Below are 19,825 nucleotides of genomic sequence, written 5' to 3' on the forward strand. Positions count from 1 at the left end.
CTCCATTGAAATCCGAACGATTTGCTTCCACATATTTGCTGTGGAGGAGCCCAGCGTTCGGGACCAAACTTGCGTACCTCGGCCCCCACGCTTGAAGTACTCCAACATTAGAGTCTGACCCACGTCGGGGAAGACAAGTCATCGGTGCTCACGAGCTTTCCTTCCATGTGAACTCTGATCTGAAAGCGACCTCTCACCATCGGAATTTCGACTTGATCTAATTGGGCGTCACGGATTTGAGCCCGGATAAGGTTGTTTTGCTCGTCTCGCCTCCTCAGCGCTAAAACTATCAGTAAAAGTGCAAAGGCTTACCAACTAATCACAGCGCAAATTGCTCGACGGTCTCAGGATTCACGTGAATTTCACATGCTCTTTAAGGTTCGTATCAACCTTCGACTATAGACCGGGTCCACGTGGTGTTTGTGGTGAGTCCCTTCCCCCCTTGATCCTAGAAGAAGGGAAGGGAGAGGGAGATGAACCGTGTCTCATTTAGGATTTTAGCTTTTGACTGATAACAGCAGGAGAGACTCGTGAATCGCCTACATTGCCCGTGCAACCCATGCAAGTTTGGAAAGCCTTTTTTTGACAATCTAGACCACAATGTTCACCTACTGATGGTCAATGCACCATCGCCTAAAATGTTTGTTTCTCGAAAAATAAATAATTTAAAAAAAAATTTAAAAAAATTGATTGCTTGAAATTATTAGTTAATGGAAAATGTTTACATTATCGACAATAATTTATATCTAAATATTTTCCTAAATGATCAAAATAATTTTCATTTATTTATTTTTGTAAACAATATAGGCGATTGTCTTTTGAGAAAAAAATATTTACTAAATCATTTATTTCCTCGAAACAAATGGAGTTTAAGAATTATCGTAACATTTGTTTTTATAATCTAGAAACATAAGCGAAGATGCCCCCGACTATTTGGAAACTCATAAAGCACCCAACAAATCTCATGCACCGATTAAATCTCGGTTTTGTTCTATGCTGGTTGACCTAATCAATTTCAAATGACATGGTTTGTAGTTATTTATTGCTTCATAATTCATACACACCCTGGAGCGATTATTCACTTCTAGCCTTTGATACTTTTCAAGTCGGAAAGTGTGAAAATTAATTTGAAACGATACGATGAATTTTGGATAATCACCAAAAAAATGAAATTTTTGCTTGCGAAAAGAATTCAAGTCTTTGCTTCGTATGATGTGACGTAATTAATATTAATTTACAGCACGATAATTCATGATTATTTCACAGTACAAAGTCACCCAAAAATCACATCAATGATTGAGACGAGGGTAAAGTGGAATTTTGGGAACTGCAGTGCTCCCCAAATTTGCTTTTTCCAATTCTGGGTCGCTTCGCTTCCGTCCACAAATCACATATTTGCTCTTACCAATTAAGCAAATACGTCCGATTTCATAATTCATGGCGGTGGGTATCCATTACCTCAAGGCGGGCAGACACGGCTCCACGTGGGATCCACCCATTGGCCGGTCAAGGCCGTGCGGGGGCCCCAAGTGTCAGAGTGGGACTGCCATGAAGGTGACATGGCGCTACGTCGTCCAAGCTTTCAGGCCTCGGTAGCTGGACAAGTCCTGTCCACTTGTTTTCGTCTCTTCTTTCTCTTTCTTTCGACGTTGACAAGAATAATTGTTCTTGGTTGTATCTCTTTCGAGATCAGATTCTATAAGGCAGGATCTTGCGGCACTTTTTCTGATCCAGTTATCTGATCGGAAAATTTGCAGACACGAAGTCATCCGGGAGGAAGGTGTATCTGTCCATCCAACCCTGCTCGCTCAGCTTTGTTTCACTGGCTTCACACTGGTAAGCTTCTCCTTGGTTATCATGCTAACGTGTTCTTGACATAGATTGTTCAGTGATGAGAAGACTTTTCAGCCGCCATTGCTTGCTGACTGAGTTCTTGGACCGAGGTTCTTGATCGCGAAAAAAAAAATAGGGATGTGATCAATCTTTTGTAGTTGCTTGCAATAAGAAACCAAGAAAGAAACGCAGGAAAAGAATTCGTAGCTCTTCTACTAGGTGGAGAGAGACAGTTGTGCGGGAAGTGGAACGCAATGATAACTAGTTGGATGGTCCTTGTCTATGTTGGAGACATGAGAGAGTGCTTATTTTCCCTAGTATCGCACGGAATGATCATTTCATAACCCAGATTTGTCTATAAATCTTTGAGATCTTGCTGTTATGAAAATGCAATATTCAGTTGCTATAACTATAAGAACCCCCGTTGTGATCTGTTGCACGCAATGCTTGACTTCATCGAAGTACTTGGTGTAGAGAAATCGCGCTCAATTCAGCTTTGAGTCTACTGATTATGTACAGAAGCTTCTGTGGCACCACTGACCAGCAATTTAATCATGTCTTTTATAGGATCTGGTTGGGCTGATGCTTACTTATCTTTCGAACAAAGTTCTGGTTTCATTTAGATTATATTAGGGATGCGTTGAAAGTAGTCGGAGCAATTCGCTAGTTTCTTATGCTTGTGGGTTGGTTTTGTAGTCCTACAGTCTATTATGATGTCCTGCTACTGGTACAATCGTAGATCTCATCAATCCGTACTGCTCATGACATTTCCTTAATATGTCTTATAAGATGTTGGAAACTATGACAGTACTTGTGATGCAGTGAAAAGTTGCCACTGATTTTTATTTAAGGGCTTCGCTTCTGCTTTCTATGGTGTAGATTGCTTTGTAGACGTTCCTATCGAAGTGCGATTCTTCTTTTCTAAATTTCATTCTCGCATGCTTCACCTCAGAAACCAGCTAAAATCTCCAAAAGCACCACGCAGACTCGTGGTTGTATGATCTCCAGTTGAAGCCGCAAGAATCTCATTTCGTGTTCCTTTCATCCTGAATTGACGTAGCCATGGCAACGCCTGTCCGGGCCAATGAGAGGCTATCTATTGCATTGGAGAGAACCGGCCAGTGGTACTTTACCGTTTAATCGGATACATCAATCTTATCATACTTGTTCTGGTTTTATGTATGACCAGTCTCTAAGTAGTGATTGTGATGAAACTTGGATGCAGGGTCTTCTCTCAGGAGGTTCCGACCGATGTGGTTGTACGAGTAGGAGAAGCGAATTTCTCCCTTCACAAGGTAATAAGAACCATGTTTCGTAATTTTTGTCATGCCTGATCAAGCTAATTGATTATGCTGCGTAAGCTGAACATTCAATTTTCATGGCAGTTCATGCTTTTGGCAAAGAGCAACTACATAAGGAAACTGATAATGGAAACTAAAGAACCAGACCTCACGAGGATAGATTTGTCCAACATCCCTGGAGGCCCCGAGATCTTCGAGAAAGCAGCAAAGTTTTGCTATGGCGTCAACTTCGAGATCACCGTCCACAACGTGGCAGCTCTACGCTGCGCAGCGGAGTACCTCCAGATGACGGATCTATACTGCGACAACAACCTCACGGGGCGCACTGATGATTTCCTCGCACAAGTGGCCTTGTCGAGCCTGTCTGGTGCCATCGTCGTGCTCAAGTCATGCGAAGATCTTCTTCCAATGGCCGAAGACCTTAAAATTGTCCAGAGATGTGTCGATTTAGTCAGTTTTAATGTAAACCTAACTCCCTTCTCTTGATTTGTCCCCCATTTTGAGATGCATTCGTTGGACGGAATTGACTGAGGAAGGATACGCTTGTGCAGGCATGTAATGAGGCCAATTTCCCGAGTCGCTCTCCGACCAACTGGTGGACCGAGGAGTTATCAATACTAAGTGTTACTTTCTTTGGAAAGATCATCTCAGCGATGAAGCAACGAGGCGCGAAATCTCTGACTTTAGCTAGTGCCATCATAACATACACAGAAAGAGCGCTGCGAGATCTTGTACGAGACCACACGGGCAATGGAACAAAGTCCTCAGATTTTGATGACCCCGACTTTAGGACCCAACAAAGAGAGCTTCTCGAATCAATAGTTTCCCTCTTGCCCTCAGAGAAAGCCGCTTTTCCAATCAACTTCCTGTGTTGCCTCCTCCGTTCGGCCATTTATCTCAAAGCCTCCACCAGCTGCAAGAATGAGCTCGAAAAGCGTATATCGGTCATCCTTGAGCACGTGACAGTCGATGACCTTCTGGTGCTTTCATTTACCTATGATGGCGAGAGGCTCTTTGATCTGGACAGCGTGAGGAGGATAGTGTCGGGGTTTGTGGAAAAGGAGAAGAGCATGGCGGTCTTCAACGGTGGGGACTTCAGGGAGACCTGTTCCACTGCTATGCAGAGGGTCACTAAGACAGTGGATGCTTATCTCGGCGAGATCGCCACCTACGGCGAGCTCAGCATCCCAAAGTTCAACGGGATTGCTAATATCGTGCCTAAAGGAGCCCGAAAGGTCAACGATGATCTTTATCGTGCAATTGATATCTACTTGAAGGTGAGAATCATAAACTTTGTATAGCTACGATATTCATTGTAATGCCTGCATCTTTTCTTCACAATGATCATCATTTTTCATCACATTCATAGATCCTTTCCTAGTCATAGAACATGTTCTGCGTATAGTGTTAGAGATGACAGTCGAGAGAACTTTGCAGTCTCATCCGACCCTCGACGAGATTGAACGAGAGAAGGCGTGCAGCATGATGGACCCACTGAAGCTATCTCACGAAGCCCGGCTCCATGCTTCACAGAACAAGCGGCTGCCTGTGCAGATTGTCCTGCACACACTCTACTACGATCAGCTGAAGCTGAGGAGCGGCACGGATGACCATAAAGGGCCGGACGCCGTGACAACAAGGAATCAGCTGCAAGCTGATTCGTCCCTGTTAAAGGAGAACGAGCAGCTACGGTCCGAGCTGTTGAAGATGAAGATGTACATTTCGGACTTGCAGAAGACCAATCATGGGTCAACGTCAGCAAAAGGTGGCCCAAAGCGCCCCACCTTCTTCTCTTCGATGTCGAAGACTCTGGGGAAGTTGAACCCCTTCAGGCACGGGTCGAAGGACACGTCCAACTTAGAAAATGCTGTCGATATCACCAAGCCTAGGAGGAGGAGGTTCTCTATCTCTTGATTCAAGCGATCGCTCCGAGTCTGTTTGAAGCTGAAACTGTTTTGTTTAGGTTGTGGTCTTTTTTTTGTTGGCTTCGTTCAGTCGTTTGTTTGTGGGTTGTGATGGCATTGTTTCTTTGTGTTGAACAATGTTGATTTGTTAGTAGGTTGGAACCATATGATCAGATATACTAAGTAATCGAACAACTTTGTTCAAGAAGAGTTCTCTTCTGGCTTGTCATTTTGTCATTCTGATTCATGCTAGCTTGTTTTCGTATAGCAACTAGCAATCGGGTGATATTTTAGTCCAGCTTTCGTGCCCGATCCATACTAGCCTCACTTTGCACAGAAATGTGAAACGAGCAGACGAAATTCGAAAACACGAGCTGTTTTTGCGGTAAAAATCAGCAGGCCCATCTGCTGTACCACTCCTTCGGTTCATATTATTGTTTTCAACACTCACATGGTGCATACAACCTCAATAATGACGACCGGAATTAATGCGAAGCAAAGTCCGACCAATCTCGACCTCTTGAAATTTCGACAAAGATGGACATACATGCTGCGGGACCATAACAGACGAACGGCCTCGAGAACAACCTGTACTTTGCTAATTTGAACGAAGGAAGCGAAAATGTGTAGTCGAAAGACTAGGAGCGGTCCTGGTTGCGCTCTTAATTGCAGTACATGGAGGGGTGGGGCTTCTAGGACAGTCCTAGCAAGAACAGTTTTGGTTTTCATTTCTTCAGGCGGTAGATTTTGCCTAGCTGAATCTACGAGGATCTCTATCATTGTACCCACATAACATATTGACATACTGTTTCTCTTCCAGTCAAATATTTGATAAACAAGGTCTTTCTTTTCCGGGTAATCAGCAGAGATTCTTAAACAAGAAGTTCGATATTACATTGTCTGAAATAGAAACGCTCTTGGCGGATTGATAGTAGACTGAATGTCTTCCTCCTTTCCAAGTTGTGCCGATGCATCTGCAGTACCATTCGCTTCTCTGAATATGAGCTCGATTCCTGTATTCCTACAACTCCGACGGCAGTTCTTCGCATTTAGTCAGCAAAGGTTCCATAAGCATGCTACGACTATGAGCACTTGAAACAGCTTGAACAACAGAGACAGCATCCCGCGGCTTGTTCAGATAACATGGCATAACACTTTCACACAGGCTACCGAGTGGAGAATGAATGTATAGCAGATATGTCCCAAGTCGTGTAAGCTTTTATGAGTTCACAATCAACTGATCTAAAAGTTTAAACCGTCAAAATGAAGACATAGTTCATTACTTTTAAGGGAATACGTGTACATTTTCACTACATGTAGAAAAACACTCGTCTTAATCAATAAATGTCTATCTATTCATTGCAACAAATTGTTGTCTGCCCAATTTACTTTCATGCAATTGATCTTTCCTCGCACTCACATTCGCATAGATTCATAACTCCATCCACGCACTTTGTGCCCGAGTGTAGAACTAAGGAGCGATCTCGGTCACAACCCCTATCATCTGAAGTTCAGGCCGCCCCGGGGCAATAGCTCTACGTTTCCGTTGACATCTTTTTTGGGTCGCCTCCGCCGGATGCGACGACAATCAAAGAGCCGAGCTGGTTTGCCAAAAAGCGTAAATATATTAAGCCAAATTTCGATCTTTACATGTGTAATTGCTTTTTAGACACTCTAATATTTCATGTTGTCAGCTCAATGTTAATCCAGACCAGTTTTGTTTCGAATCCGGCTTTTCCATGGACGTCTTTTGCACGAATACACGAAGTCTCTATTCGGGACAACCCATCAGCCACTACTTATTAATTCAATTCACGACTTTCCTTTTTCAAATTTAAGAATGAAAAGAACTATTCAAATTCCAAAAAAAATTATAAAAAATATATATATGACATTACATGTTAATATTTTAATATTTTGATATATTTCAAGTGTTTCACGTTAAATAAAAATTTAATGGATGAATGATGCCAAAACAATAAATTTTAAATGGAAGTCGTTTCAAATGCGTTTGAAGTCAAATCGAGTTATTGCCGGGCTTCTTCGGCAGTTCTGACTCTAAGAAGGACATTTCAATTATTGAAGTGAACCTCATTTTGTCCCACAAAATTATGTACACTGCGTGGTGCCCCTTAAAAATTGAAATTTTTTTAAATCTTTTATTTTTTTGCTGAACTTCAAATATCAATTATTGGTACTGGAAAGTTCAAAAGGTCGAGGAGCGAAATTGCAATTATGAGTTTCATTCTCAATAAAAGTTTTCTTCTTTTTTTTTTTGGATCTATTCTCAATAAAAGTTGTCACGTCCCTTTTATGTAGGTGCCAACTTGCACATATACTTTCCTTTCCTTTATCAGAATTCCACCTAGATCTTGTTGTAATTTGTGATTGAATTTCCTCTGAGAAGTATGTGGTATTTATTTCCCAGATAAGTTTTTCGAAATTGCGAAATCCCCTTCCAAATGTGTGTGTGTGTTTTTTTTGGCGAACTCCCTAGTGTAAAAGTTTATACTATAATCCAAGGGCACAGGTATAAAGGTCGGCTATCTAGATGCCCATTGTGAAATACCCTGCAATTCTTACAAATTGTTTACAGGTAATCCCGACTCAGAGGAGTATGCAGGTAATTTATGTGTGGAGCAGAGAACCATTACTTTCTGAACTAGAAATCCCGAGCGCTCGAACCAACTACTTGAACTATAGGGTGCTCAAAATGTAAAGTTAGAGTTCGATTATTTGTAATAGCTGGGTTTTTTTTCAGTTTTATCACGTAAAAATAGAGGGAAAATTGATGGATGGAGAGAATGAGATAATTTGCAAATTCGAGAGGGCGTTATAGTGTAGGGATTTATTAAAGGATGGGGCTTAACGAGCAAATTAAAGGATGAGAGTTCTTAGAGGAAAATTGTAAGAGGGTAAGGAGTTTAGGGAGTTTAAACCGAAAGGATTTGAAGTTTCTGGGTTAATGCCTAAGTAGTTGTGAGTTTAGGGGTAATGTGAAATTTTCCTTGAAATAAAGTGATAGCAACTTAATGATGATTTTATAGAAATTTGGCTCTTTGATGTGAGGGGTTGATTATGCAAGTTTCAGTTTATTTCGCGAAAAATGAATTATTTAGAAAATATTTTCCAAAAGACGATCGTTTGTATTGTTTAAAATAATTACTCAAGAAAAAGTTTTTATAATCGACAATAATTTATATCTTAATATTATCGTAAATGATGAAAATATTTTTTGTTTGTTCATGGTGAAAGATAAAAAGAGATGCATTAAAGGAAAATAATTTCTAAGTATTTATTTTCCATGAAACAAACGAAACCTAAGTTCTTGAATCGAATTCAATAGATGTCGTGTTCAAATCAAAGCGTCGCCCATTCACAGTAACTTTGGGGCCATGCCTGCCACTTTGATTGTGATAAAACCTTACCCGAGTGTATGTGGATGGAGCGATTTGCTAACGTCCCTTGGATTAATCGTACCGCAAATAGGGAAAAAATCAAAAATCTCAAATTTTTCCGCCCAACGCCGGCGAGGGCCGCTCGCCGGATCGCGAGGGCCACCCTCGCTCGGCAGCGGGGAGGGCCCCCTCGCCGGATCCGGCGATGGGCGGCCCTCGCCGGATCCGGCGAGGGGAGCCCTCGCCGGAAAGGAAAAAAAAAAAGAAAAAGCAAAAAGACGAAAATGCCCATGGACTAAATACATTGGGGTAAATGTGTCACAAAAAGCAAAGTTCGAGGTTTTGGTGTCACAAAAAAAAAGTTCGGGGTAAATGTGTCACAGATGGCAAAGTTTGGGGTTTTTGGTGATTTTTTCCCTTGTAATAGCTGGGTTTTTCTTTCAATTTTATCACGTAAAAATAGAGGGAAAATTGATGGACGGAGAGAATGAGATAATTTGCAAATTCGAGAGGGTTATAGTGTAGGGATTTATTAAAGGATGGGGCTTCACGAGCAAAAGGATGAGAGTTCTTAGAGGAAAATTGTAAGAGGGTAAGGAGTTTAGGGGGTTTAAACCGAAAGGATTTGAAGTTTCTGGGTTAATGCCTAAGTAGTTGTGAGTTTAGGGGTAATGTGAAATTTTCCTTGAAATAAAGTGATAGCGACTTAATGATGATTTTATAGAAATTTGGCTCTTTGATGTGAGGGGTTGATTATGCAAGCTCCGTTTATTTCGCGAAAAATGAATTATTTAGAAAATATTTTCCAAAAGACGATCGCTTGTATTGTTTAAAATAATTACTCAGTAAAAAAAGTTTTTATAATCGACAATAATTTATATCTTAATATTATCGTAAATGATGAAAATATTTTTTGTTCGTTCATGGTGAAAGATAAAAAGAGATCATTAAAGGAAAATAATTTTTTAAGTATTTATTTTCCATGAAACAAACGAAACCTAAGTTCTTGAATCGAATTCAATAGATGTCGTGTCGTCGCCCATTCACAGTAACTTTGGGGCCATGCCTGCCACTTTGATTGTGATAAAACCTTACCCAGTGTATGTGGATGGAGTGATTTGACTGCGTCCCTTGGATTAATCGTACCGCAAATATTGAACACCCCGTGTAATAAAAAAATGAAAGAAATTCAACGTTTTCAATGTTCTTTTCAGAATGTATAAAACAGTTTTGACTTGTAAATTTTAGCACTTGCAATATTCATTACCCAAAATTCAGCACTAAATTTCCCGGAAATCGTACCATATATGCCCTGAGTCTTCTTTGTCTCCAAAGAAATCCGCTCAATTATAGGCTTCATATGTTTCGCGGAAAAAAAAAATTTGAAAATCAATTTTCTAAAAATTATCGCTTATAATTCTTATAAAAATGAATAAATGATAAAAATTATCATCATCCATGAACATATTTCGACATAAATTGTTGTTAATAATTAAAACATTTTTCATTGACCGATTATTTCAAGCGATACAAGCGATAATTTTAAAAAAATGTTTTCCAAGTCATTCATTTTTTGCAAAACAAATGGAGTTTTAGGAAAATGAAATTTGCATCCAAAATAACAACTTAGGCTCCTTTGTTTCGTTGATATATTTTTCTAAATATGACCACTTTTATCGCTTACAAAAATGAATGAACGAAAAATGTTTTCATTGTCTACGAAAATGTTTAGTTATAAATTGTTGTTAATAATGAAATCATTTTTTATTGGCTAATTATTTCAAGCGATATAAGCAATCATTTTTAAGAAAATATCTTTAAAATCATCCACTTTCCGCGAAACAAATAGAGCCATAGAGCACTCAAAGACACTATCCGAGATATTTCCCATAGCCACTCCACAATCGACATTACCCCAAACTTGTCGGGATATTAGCATTAGTAAAAGAGATGAATACTTTACTTCTCGTAGTGTTTCTCTTAGTGCCTCGATAAACAACAACCATCTATTTATCAATGAGGTTATTGCCCACCGTCGTCATATATTGCGACGGGGAAGAGAGCACCGTACGAGATTGGGGGTATTCGTCCGTTAGTATACGCGCAAACCTTAATACGAACAAACCCAATTTACCATATAATATTAATATGGAATTAGTGATAATCCAATGTGATGAACAAAAAGTCTCTGGAGAAGAACAATATCCAAATACCTTAGATAATCTCAATAATGGGGACAGCTTGACTTTTTCCGCTTGTTGCTCTCCCATAACCAGAAAAGGAAATTGAACTTTGTCTTATCTTACTTAATTGGGTTTGTTCAAATTTTTTTGGGTATTGAACATCTTGAGATTTGTTTATAGAACTAATAAAGTAAGTGTTCAACACTATATGCTTCCTTAAAAGCTTATCTAATTTACCTTGTCATATCATTAAATATATCGATTTTGCAAATTGATTTTACCATTCTTTGTATTGATCATTTTTGGGGATACGGAAATGGTTGACTCACCATTATCACTATTAAATGTTGATCTTCCTACGTTATCTTGTGAAGGATATGGTCTCTAAACTTATATCAATGCATGATTTCGAGACGAGTTCCATATTTCCGTCCAAATGTCGGCGGAAAATGCTGACAGGGAGTCAGAATTACACGCGTCGCCCGGCATAGAAATAAATATCATATACAATGTGGTTCTTGTGTTATTGCTCATGTGCAATTTTCGTCCTCGGACTCTTAATTCTTCGACAATTAACCGGTAATTTCAACGCACTTCTATCGAAAAGCAGCAAGAAACCTCATTATATCTAAATCCCAAACTCTTGAGCTGGTAATATTTACAAATTCGCATAAATCAACATATCTAATCGCTTATCTGGGAAAATTGCCTTGACAAAAGGTGGAAAATAAATAAATAAATAAATAAAAATCTGCCAAGAAAAACCCCCAAAAAGAAGAACAATGGAAAAAAAAAAAAAACTAGAAAGGATGAACATTCCGGCTCATCCCATTGACGTTAGTGAAGAAACCGACCTGCTTGTACGGCAGATACGACTTCCTCTTCTCCCCTTCCTTCGCCGCCCTCGCCATCACGTAGTGCTTCTCGTGCGCCTCCTCCGCCGTCGCCGCCGCCCGGCCCTTCTTCCCTCCCTTCGAGGTGGTCGCCGAAGCCGCCTTCCGTCCCTCCTTCTCGACCTCCCCCTTCCCTCTCCTCCTGGGGTTCAGAAACACGAACGCGTCCTTCCCGTCGCTGCTGCTCCGGCGCCCCAGCTCCTTGAGCCGCCACAGCTTCGAGAACCCCGTCGAGTTGCTCTTCCGGCACCCCTCCGGCGACGCCTCCGCCCCCTCCTCGCTGGACTTCCCCCGCCATACGCAGTACGTCCCCTCCGGCACCCCCTCCAGCTCGTCGCCCTCCTCGCTGCTCGACGACGACGACGTCGACGCCGAGCCGCGCCCCTCCACGAAGAGCTTCCTCAGGGGCGACCGCAGCTGCGGCGGCGGCGTCGACGAGCCCCCGTCGCCTCCACCGCCATCGGCGAACAGGAGCTTCCGGTCGAAGAAAGGGTAGACGGGCCGGATCTTACCGTTCTCGAAGACGGCGTCCGCCGCGACCGGCGAGCCTTCCGGGTTCGCGCAGGCGAACGTGAACTCGAACTCCTCCTCCTCCTCCTCCTCCTCTCCATCGCCGCCGCCGCCCTCTCGCGCTCGCTCTCCCTCTTCCTCAGCTCCTCGCTCCGAAAGCGGCGTCTTTTCCCGACTTCCCGCTCCGGGCTCTTCTGGGTCTTCGCCCCCGCGGCGGGACACGCCGGTCCCGACCTTCTCTGTCGAATCTCCGCCCGTCTTGCCCTGGATCTCCGCGCGCTCGCCGTCGGAGCGCGGCGGATCGCGGGTCGCTTGCATCGTCGCCGGACTCGAACTCGAGCTCGAACACGAAACCTCGCTCGCTAGGAAACGCTCCATCTTCCGTTATCGTGATCCTGCCCTCGTTCTGAACGGAGAAGCGTGGTGGAGTGTCCCGGGAATTAATAAGGACGGCTTGGGAGTTTGTGGCGAGAAAGCGCGGACTTCTTTTTCCTTTCACACGAAATATGAACGCGCGAATTTTTATTACTTGTTTTTGACCCGAAGAAAATTATTTTTTTTAGTTTTATTTAGTGCTTTTGTTTTGGTTGGAGGAGGAAACGATGATGAAGCGCGTAACGCGAAAGTGTGGTCGTGTTTTCGACGTTTGACGACGCCCATGAACGAACGAAGAGGAGGGAGCGAGCGCTGTTCTTGGTTAACACGGTCCACGTGTCTCGGCGGCCCTCCCTCGTCGCCACGTGTGCGCGAACTTCGGGTTATTGGTCGCTGTCGTTCGTTGTCAGATGACTTTTGGGGCACATGTCAACCGCGGCGCCACTTCCAAGAAAAATAAAAATAAAAATAAAAATTGGAGTTAATATCGCTAAACACGTGGAACTGGTACGTATTTGTCATGGTTACTCCAAACCAATTTTTGTATCGTAAAAGAGTTTAGGTTGGTACACGCATTAAAGTCCGGATCAATTTATTCGTGCCGTGCCACGTTTGCCTCATATTTATTTGAGATCTTTTGAGATAAATATAACACGGATGAATCAGTTTAGTGATAAAATGAGTCATCATTTTATTGCAAGACAATTCTTAAGGAACTCATTTTCATATTAAAAGTCTATTTAGTATAACTGTAACTGTATTAAAACAATTGTACGGTCTCTCATGATATATAGCCCTTGTTTAACAAATGTCCGCTATGAAAAAACCAAAACAAAACGAATTATATAACTCAACATTTACAATAAAAAAACCACCATTTCAAGCGTGGCTTATTTATTAGATTACTGTAACAGTTAATTTAAAAAAAAGTTCAGTCTTATTGTTTTTAGTCATGCAGGGTTTTTTTTATTGGAGATCTGCAATGTGTGAGTTTTGTATAACATATTATGTTTGTAAATTCAAAACAGTTTATAATATATGTAATGTGAGCTATATATTCATTAAGATAAAGTATTATGGGGGGTCGTGAATGTCGGATGGGTACCCAACCACTTCAATTAATCGGATTTGGGAGTTCATATGAAAACCCATGACGGGTTGGGAGAGGCTTGAGGAGAGGGAGAAAGTTAACGGTAAGGATTGGAGGCTACACCGAAATAAGTAGAGTTCATTCTAAAAACGCGTGGTAATCCAAACAAAAGGAAACAAGGTGAGTTGCCCACCATAACCCGTTATATTTTAATAATTTTCAACATATAATTTTATTTTTTCAAATTTCATATTATATATATTTTTTTTCTTTTTCTCATTTTCCTCTCTCCGTCTCTCTAAACTGAGATTTGGTAGAGTTTCTTGTCTTTTTTTTTTTTTTTTTTTGGGTCAGAAGTTTCTTGTCGTCTTTAACTTATTACAATTTGTGGTATAGAAGGGAAAAAAACAACACTTAATTTTTGTGGCTGCTCTGGTTCTAAAATGAGGTACGAGAGGGATTATACTGCTTCATTTACAATAAGGAGCAAATTAATAGAAGAATATGTCTGACATTGCTAAAATTGATTAAGGAATTAATTAAAGAACGAGAAAAATGTAATTCGGAACGTTTTTGCGAAGAAAATGAAAGGGTACGACTTTCGTCACCCTCGCGTGGGGTTGGAGAGTTGACTAGGGCTCAGAAGTCAAAGTCAAAATCAGTTCACGGGGCTGAAGGATAAGGTGAGCGCCTCAAGGTCGACTTTGGAAAAAAAAAAATGGCGGCTGCTTTCCTTTCTCTGTCCTTTTTGTTTCCCTCCATGAATTCATGAATGGTCAATGAATGAGTGAGGAATTTCTTATACATTTAGGAAATGAATAATCATATCGCGAAATTACAAGCATATATCTCCGCGCGAGTATTTCAAAACACAAATTTGGGGCTCACGTGACGCACGGGACTTCGACCAGTTTGGTAACAATGATTTTTCCGTCTCGTTATTCGACATTAGATTATTGCTGCCGCATCAATTTAGCGCCCGCGAATTATTTTATAGTTGGTTATCTTGATCATTAAGTTACTATCTAGAGGAAGTTTCATGGAAGGGGGTGCTAGGATTGGAGGAAGTTGGGCTTTGGAAAAGCTTAACAACTTAAAATAATAATGACCTCATGACAAATTTAATTTAAAGGGGGCCTAATTGTTTAAGAAGTTCGACTTCATCCATTTGATTCCGTCACTCTGTGCACCACATTTGATGCCAATTTCGTATTAGACTCGCATTTAGCAAACGCATGATAAGATCAGGATTCAGTGACAATAAATAAATTTGATTAAAGGAAAAGGATTTCTTACCGAATTTTCATTTTGTTTTGTTGCACTAGTTTACTCAATTATATATTGATTATGGCCTTGTGATGTGTTGGTATAATTTCATCGGTATTATATTGTTCGTTATTTTTTTGTTAGGACGCTCCATATGAAAATTCACTTGTTAATGACATCTAATTCACCAAAATGCAATTAAAAAAGAATAAGAGAAGAAAAAGGCAGCTCTAAATTTGTCGGGAAAAAACCAACCGTGATGTCAAGTGTAAGGCTTTATACAATTCTACTTTCGATCAATTTTGACATGGTAGACAAATCAGAGGAGAAAAATGAAATAATATAACTTAAAGAAAATGCAGGATTTTTATAACTAAAAAAAACCGTGGAGAAATAAATCTCGCATTTTTATGATACAGAGAGTCAAACTTATATGTACTTGCACATGTTTTTTAATTACACAATGGACCTGAAGATAGAAGCGTTTGCGCCATTTTCTTCTCATATTGTTAAAGCCACCCAAAAAGTTTTGTCACTTTAAGTTTTTCGATGTACTAATCAAGGACGAATGAGTTCTTAGGATCCGTCTATTTCATGGAGAATGAATGATTTGAAAAATATTTTCCTAAAAATGATCGTTTGTATCGCTTGAAATAATTAGACGATGGGAAATGTTCTCATTATCGGCAATAATTTATGTTTAAAGATTTTCATAGACTATGAAGATAATTTACGTTTATTCATTTTCATAAGCGATATAAGCAATTATTTTTAGAAAAATATTTTCCAAATCATCTATTTTTTGCGAAACAAACGGAGCCATAGTTTGCACAGTGTAATGTCTCTGCTGGTGCAAGTGCAGTTACCTTAATACAATTTTTGACTTGCTTTTGCTTCTACTTCATCCTGGTCGGTACTACTGCAATAGTTTTGAGTTTCCTACAATTCTCGTACTAGTTTGTCAATTGTGACTCGACTTGTTTGCTCGACGACATGCTCGTATTCTTTCATAACGTGCTTTGCCGTTTGACAGACCGTGCTTTAAAAGCAGCAGCGTGTAAATGCTACATTTGTTGAATCTCTTTCTGTATCATGCTGTTCCTCTTTGTAATTTCCCTAGCTGTCAAAACTGCAGGACTCAGTTGCAAGAACAATCTTGGTTGTTTACCTCCAAAGAGTGAACGAAATCACCGAAAGGCAACGAGTTAACGAAATCACAAAACGGAAAAGTGCGGTACTCCATGAATTAGCTTAAACGTAAAGTTGATCACTACCTTCACATGCTCAGCATCATAAAATCGCAGGTGGCGATCACATTTAACATGAGAATTCATTCTAAAATCAAAGAGAAGATAAAAATCAGTTTCCTACTGGTTTTAAACTGATGAAACAGGAGCATGCATCTGAAATGTTTGATAATTGTATGTTCATATCAATGGATCAAAAGGGAAGTCTCACTTTCTCCCTGGCATGCTTTCTCTTAAGAGTACAGAGACACTTCTGCATGAACTTTGCACCCTCTCATTGATAACCTCAGATGTTCTTACTAACTAATTAAGCTCGCTAGCTGTATTAGTGATTCCCTCAGATTCTTTGGAAGGGCACCATCGCTCAGCTGGAAGAACAAGAACAGTCTTAGTACCGAACAGAAACAGGAATCATGAAACTATCAAGTCATGGAGGACAAGAAATGCACAGAGAACATATCAGAATGCCTTCTGTTCTGCACATAATTGAATTGGAGCATGAAGCTTAAATTAAAGTAGAAAGGACCAATACCCGTAGAAGCTTATTTAAGAAAGAAATTTTGTAATTGCTCTCATTCGCCACTATATCCTCACGGAATGTCTGCATAACGTACCTCAAGCATGAGATTGGCTAGGACTTTTCCATTTAACGAGGTGATGTTGGCATCCACTACAGTATATCCCAGTGAGTTGATCCCCTCCATCATCCTAGAAAACCATCCCTGCTTCTGCAGCATTAATATCTTCACCAGAAAATCTCCTTTCCCAATTTGGTTCACCTCCACTTGTGCCTGAAATCATTAGTTCCACAAAGTCAAGGCACGACACCAGAATGACACGCTCGGTCCAGATTTCATGACGAACAGTGAGATGACAGTTGAGCTGCCAGCTTGAATCACTTCACCTTTGTGTCTGTCTTGAGGTCGAGACGGGAAAACTCTTTGTTATCCTGTTGTCCGGCCAAGCTCTTGCTGCGGTCATGTCCCACGCTTCGAGCCAGAGACTTTGAGTCAGTATAATTTGGTCTGCATATGTCTTTTTCCGATTCCTCGAGTTGCTCCTCGAGCTTTGTCACCTCCATCTGTAAATCCTCTATGTATTCTGCTGCATCCCCAAGGATTGAAGTCATATCCATCTAGTCAACACAGGAAAGGATCAGATGGATATACATATTCTTCAAGAAAGAATAACAAGCAACATGACTGCGAAAGAATTTGTTACTGCATTTATTTTTTTAAAGATGACAATCTTCAAATGCGTAGATTCCTGAATATGAATTTATACTTATGTCAAATAGAAATTGCTATTGACCAGAGAAATTCCACCATGGATGCAACATGACCAATTTGTCAACTCCAGTGGAAAAAAACATTGTATCTTTCTAATAGGTCCTTAAGTCTAGAAAAGAGGCTTAAGAAGAGAAGCTGAAAGATCAGATTGACAACTTAAATTCCTCAATACTGCAACACAAAGCGAAGGACTACGTCGAAGAAAACAGCTTTGGTTGAATCAAGTCATGCCAAACGAAATGGATTACTCTTCAGAGTAAAGCAATAAAAGTATAGGAGACCTTGGATATCTTTGGTACGAGTGAACGGAGAGTATAGAGCCTTTCTTTAATCCTGGTCCTCCTCTTCCTCTCTGTGACCAGGTTCTTTGCTTGGTATTTACCTCCTTCCTGTTTGTGAGCACCTTGACGCTTCGCAGCCACGACATAACAACCAGAGAAATTTGTCTGTTTCGACAAACTTTTGGAATCTTCAGACCCCGTGGATTCAATAACAGACTGCTTCATCAGTCCAGCTTGGGAAAGATATCCCAAGATATTATACGGGTCAAATGATGGGTACTCATAAGTCAGATCCGAGCTACAAGACGATCCTTCAGGATTGGTGCTACTTTGAGTTCCCGTTGGAAGTTGTTGCAGTCCAGAGTCCAAACTCGAAAGGTGGAGTGGAGATGGATAGAATTTGAAGTACTCTTGGATCAGGAGTTCATTGATGCTTAAATCGCAGATCCCGGCATTCACAGCTTCTCTCAAGAAGTGACTCCAAGTCCTGATCATTTCTATTTTGCGGGGTTCTTTTGGTATCTGGCGAATTTGAAACCAGACGGTAACATTCGGAACTTGTAAGCAAACGAGTAGAATTTCATGCAGAAGCCAATGCTACTCTGGAAGTGCATCTTACATGCTTTGCGCTGAAGAGCTCGACAATGCCGCCAACGACGGGGACCAGCACGCTTGTTCCAGTGAATTCCTGTCAAAAGTTTCTTCCCCTCTTACGTCTCAGATGCAATCATACAAACAGATTGTAAACCGTGCGATGCGAGCAATCATCCGGCATGACAGTTCAAACGCACAATCATATAATCGACTAGATACATAGCATGACAAAAGATGCACATGGATATTGTAACTTGTTCCAAGCCAAGCCACTGCATTGTTCTGGGTATGAACCATTGTCTAGTAGTTATGCAGAGAGCGCACACAATTCGGAGGACTAGCAGCTCCAAAGTTGCCTACACAGCATTGTAACTTGACTTGCAAGTCCAATTAACGGACTTCCGAAGCTGAATCAAACGCTCCCGCCTACCAACAATAGGTGTTAAACGACAACAACGGACCAGAGTATCGATCAAAGGGCTAGAATTCGGGGAGACAATGATCGTCTCCAGCGATTTTGTCCGAGCAATTCAAGAGCGAGCAACGCGGGAATACGCAATGATCAAAAGTAAAAAGGTTAAGAACCGCTCGCCTGGACAGAATTCGAGCCCGAGGCGCTTGCCCTGCGAATCCACCTGGGCTTGTTCGAGATCACCACCTCTCCCTGAATCCTGACCGAAAGACAGCCATGAAAAATTTTCCCCGAAAATGTTACAGTCGCTCGAAGAAAACTCAAACCAAACATCATTTCTCCCCGTCCTTCGTTTCCCGAAAATGCAAAGCCGGCTCTTACCCAGAATAGAGAAGGAAAAAAGAAGGGTAGAGGGCAAGGGCCCCGCAAGCTCTCGTCCTCACGGGGTGCGCGTTACGAAGGTCCCTGCAGAGCGCAGCGGCGGTCGAACGATCGAGCTGACGCGCATCACCCTCCTCTCGCTTTTCCTCCTTGACGCCGTCGAATCTCGACGAACCTCCGCAGCAGCAGCACCCGACCCACTCGACGGACCTGCGGAGAGTTTCACCCAGAATCGGAAACAGCAAGAGGGGCGAGAGAGATCGAAAGAGGAGGAGGAGCCATCGCTCATCCGTTCATAGAATCGGGAAACAGGGGGGGGGGGGGGGGGGGGTCGGGAGGGTGGGATGTACGCGGAGGGGTGGTCGCCGAGCTTCCAGACGACGGCGTAGTCCCAGGCCAGGGAGTCGACGACGGGCCTCAGCCACTCCACCGATCTCTGAAGAGCTCTCATGGCGGAAGTACTGCCAAGCTCTTGCTTCTTCTTCTTCTCCTTCTTCTGTCTGTGCAGTGTGCATGGGGGTGGAACTTTATAACAGAAAGATATTCCGTGTTGAAAAAGCACATGGGATTACACTGTCACTCTAACCAACTCTTTTAATCTTTTTTATTTTTTTATTTTGCTTTCCTTCGAAAGTTTTTTTTTTCCGAAATTGCTTTCGAGATTTTTTTTTCTTTTTTTCGCATTTTTTTTAAATATTAAAGAGTTGATACTACGAAATTTTTTTCATAATCGGCATACACGTGCCGCAGTTACCACAAATTCATGTTCTTGTCACAAAATATCCAAAACCACGGGTGCAACCCAAACTAATTCTCCTATCACGAGAAATTGGGGACTTTAGCATATTATGGCAAAAAGTTAGCGCCA

At 41.3% G+C, this 19,825-nt stretch overlaps 3 protein-coding genes across 5 annotated transcripts; 1 reads left to right on the top strand and 2 right to left on the bottom strand.

Annotated features, from left to right (window-relative positions):
* Window positions 1–1,648: 1,648 nt before the first annotated feature.
* On the top strand, window positions 1,649–5,290 carry LOC115686323 (root phototropism protein 2). 3 transcript variants are annotated; one of them, XM_030611575.2, is made up of 6 exons: window positions 1,649–1,836; window positions 2,786–2,957; window positions 3,059–3,128; window positions 3,219–3,596; window positions 3,686–4,411; window positions 4,572–5,290. In XM_030611575.2, exons 2-6 carry the CDS (start codon window positions 2,896–2,898, stop codon window positions 5,046–5,048), a joined length of 1,713 nt encoding a protein of 570 aa, XP_030467435.1. In that variant the 5' UTR covers window positions 1,649–1,836; window positions 2,786–2,895; the 3' UTR covers window positions 5,049–5,290. The 3 variants fall into 3 exon arrangements, with proteins under 3 accessions (XP_030467435.1, XP_056170530.1, XP_056170532.1); XM_056314555.1 differs by having other exon boundaries at window positions 2,819–2,957; XM_056314557.1 differs by lacking the exon at window positions 1,649–1,836 and having other exon boundaries at window positions 2,766–2,957.
* Window positions 5,291–11,221: 5,931 nt separating this feature from the next.
* On the bottom strand, window positions 11,222–12,513 carry LOC115686267 (uncharacterized). The gene has a single exon (XM_030611491.2). The coding sequence runs from the start codon at window positions 12,398–12,400 to the stop codon at window positions 11,420–11,422; it is 981 nt and encodes a 326-aa protein (XP_030467351.2). The 5' UTR covers window positions 12,401–12,513; the 3' UTR covers window positions 11,222–11,419.
* Window positions 12,514–16,101: 3,588 nt separating this feature from the next.
* On the bottom strand, window positions 16,102–18,371 carry LOC130139903 (transcription factor ABORTED MICROSPORES-like). The gene is made up of 5 exons (XM_056317899.1): window positions 18,190–18,371; window positions 17,571–18,092; window positions 16,905–17,135; window positions 16,615–16,791; window positions 16,102–16,368 (listed from the first exon to the last, which is right to left on the bottom strand). Exons 2-5 carry the CDS (start codon window positions 18,063–18,065, stop codon window positions 16,300–16,302), a joined length of 972 nt encoding a protein of 323 aa, XP_056173874.1. The 5' UTR covers window positions 18,066–18,092; window positions 18,190–18,371; the 3' UTR covers window positions 16,102–16,299.
* Window positions 18,372–19,825: the final 1,454 nt, after the last annotated feature.

This window comes from Syzygium oleosum, unplaced genomic scaffold (assembly GCF_021117445.2).
Source record: "Syzygium oleosum isolate NSW1041296 unplaced genomic scaffold, Sole_v2.1 Sole_v2.01, whole genome shotgun sequence".
Classification (NCBI taxonomy): domain Eukaryota; kingdom Viridiplantae; phylum Streptophyta; class Magnoliopsida; order Myrtales; family Myrtaceae; genus Syzygium; species Syzygium oleosum.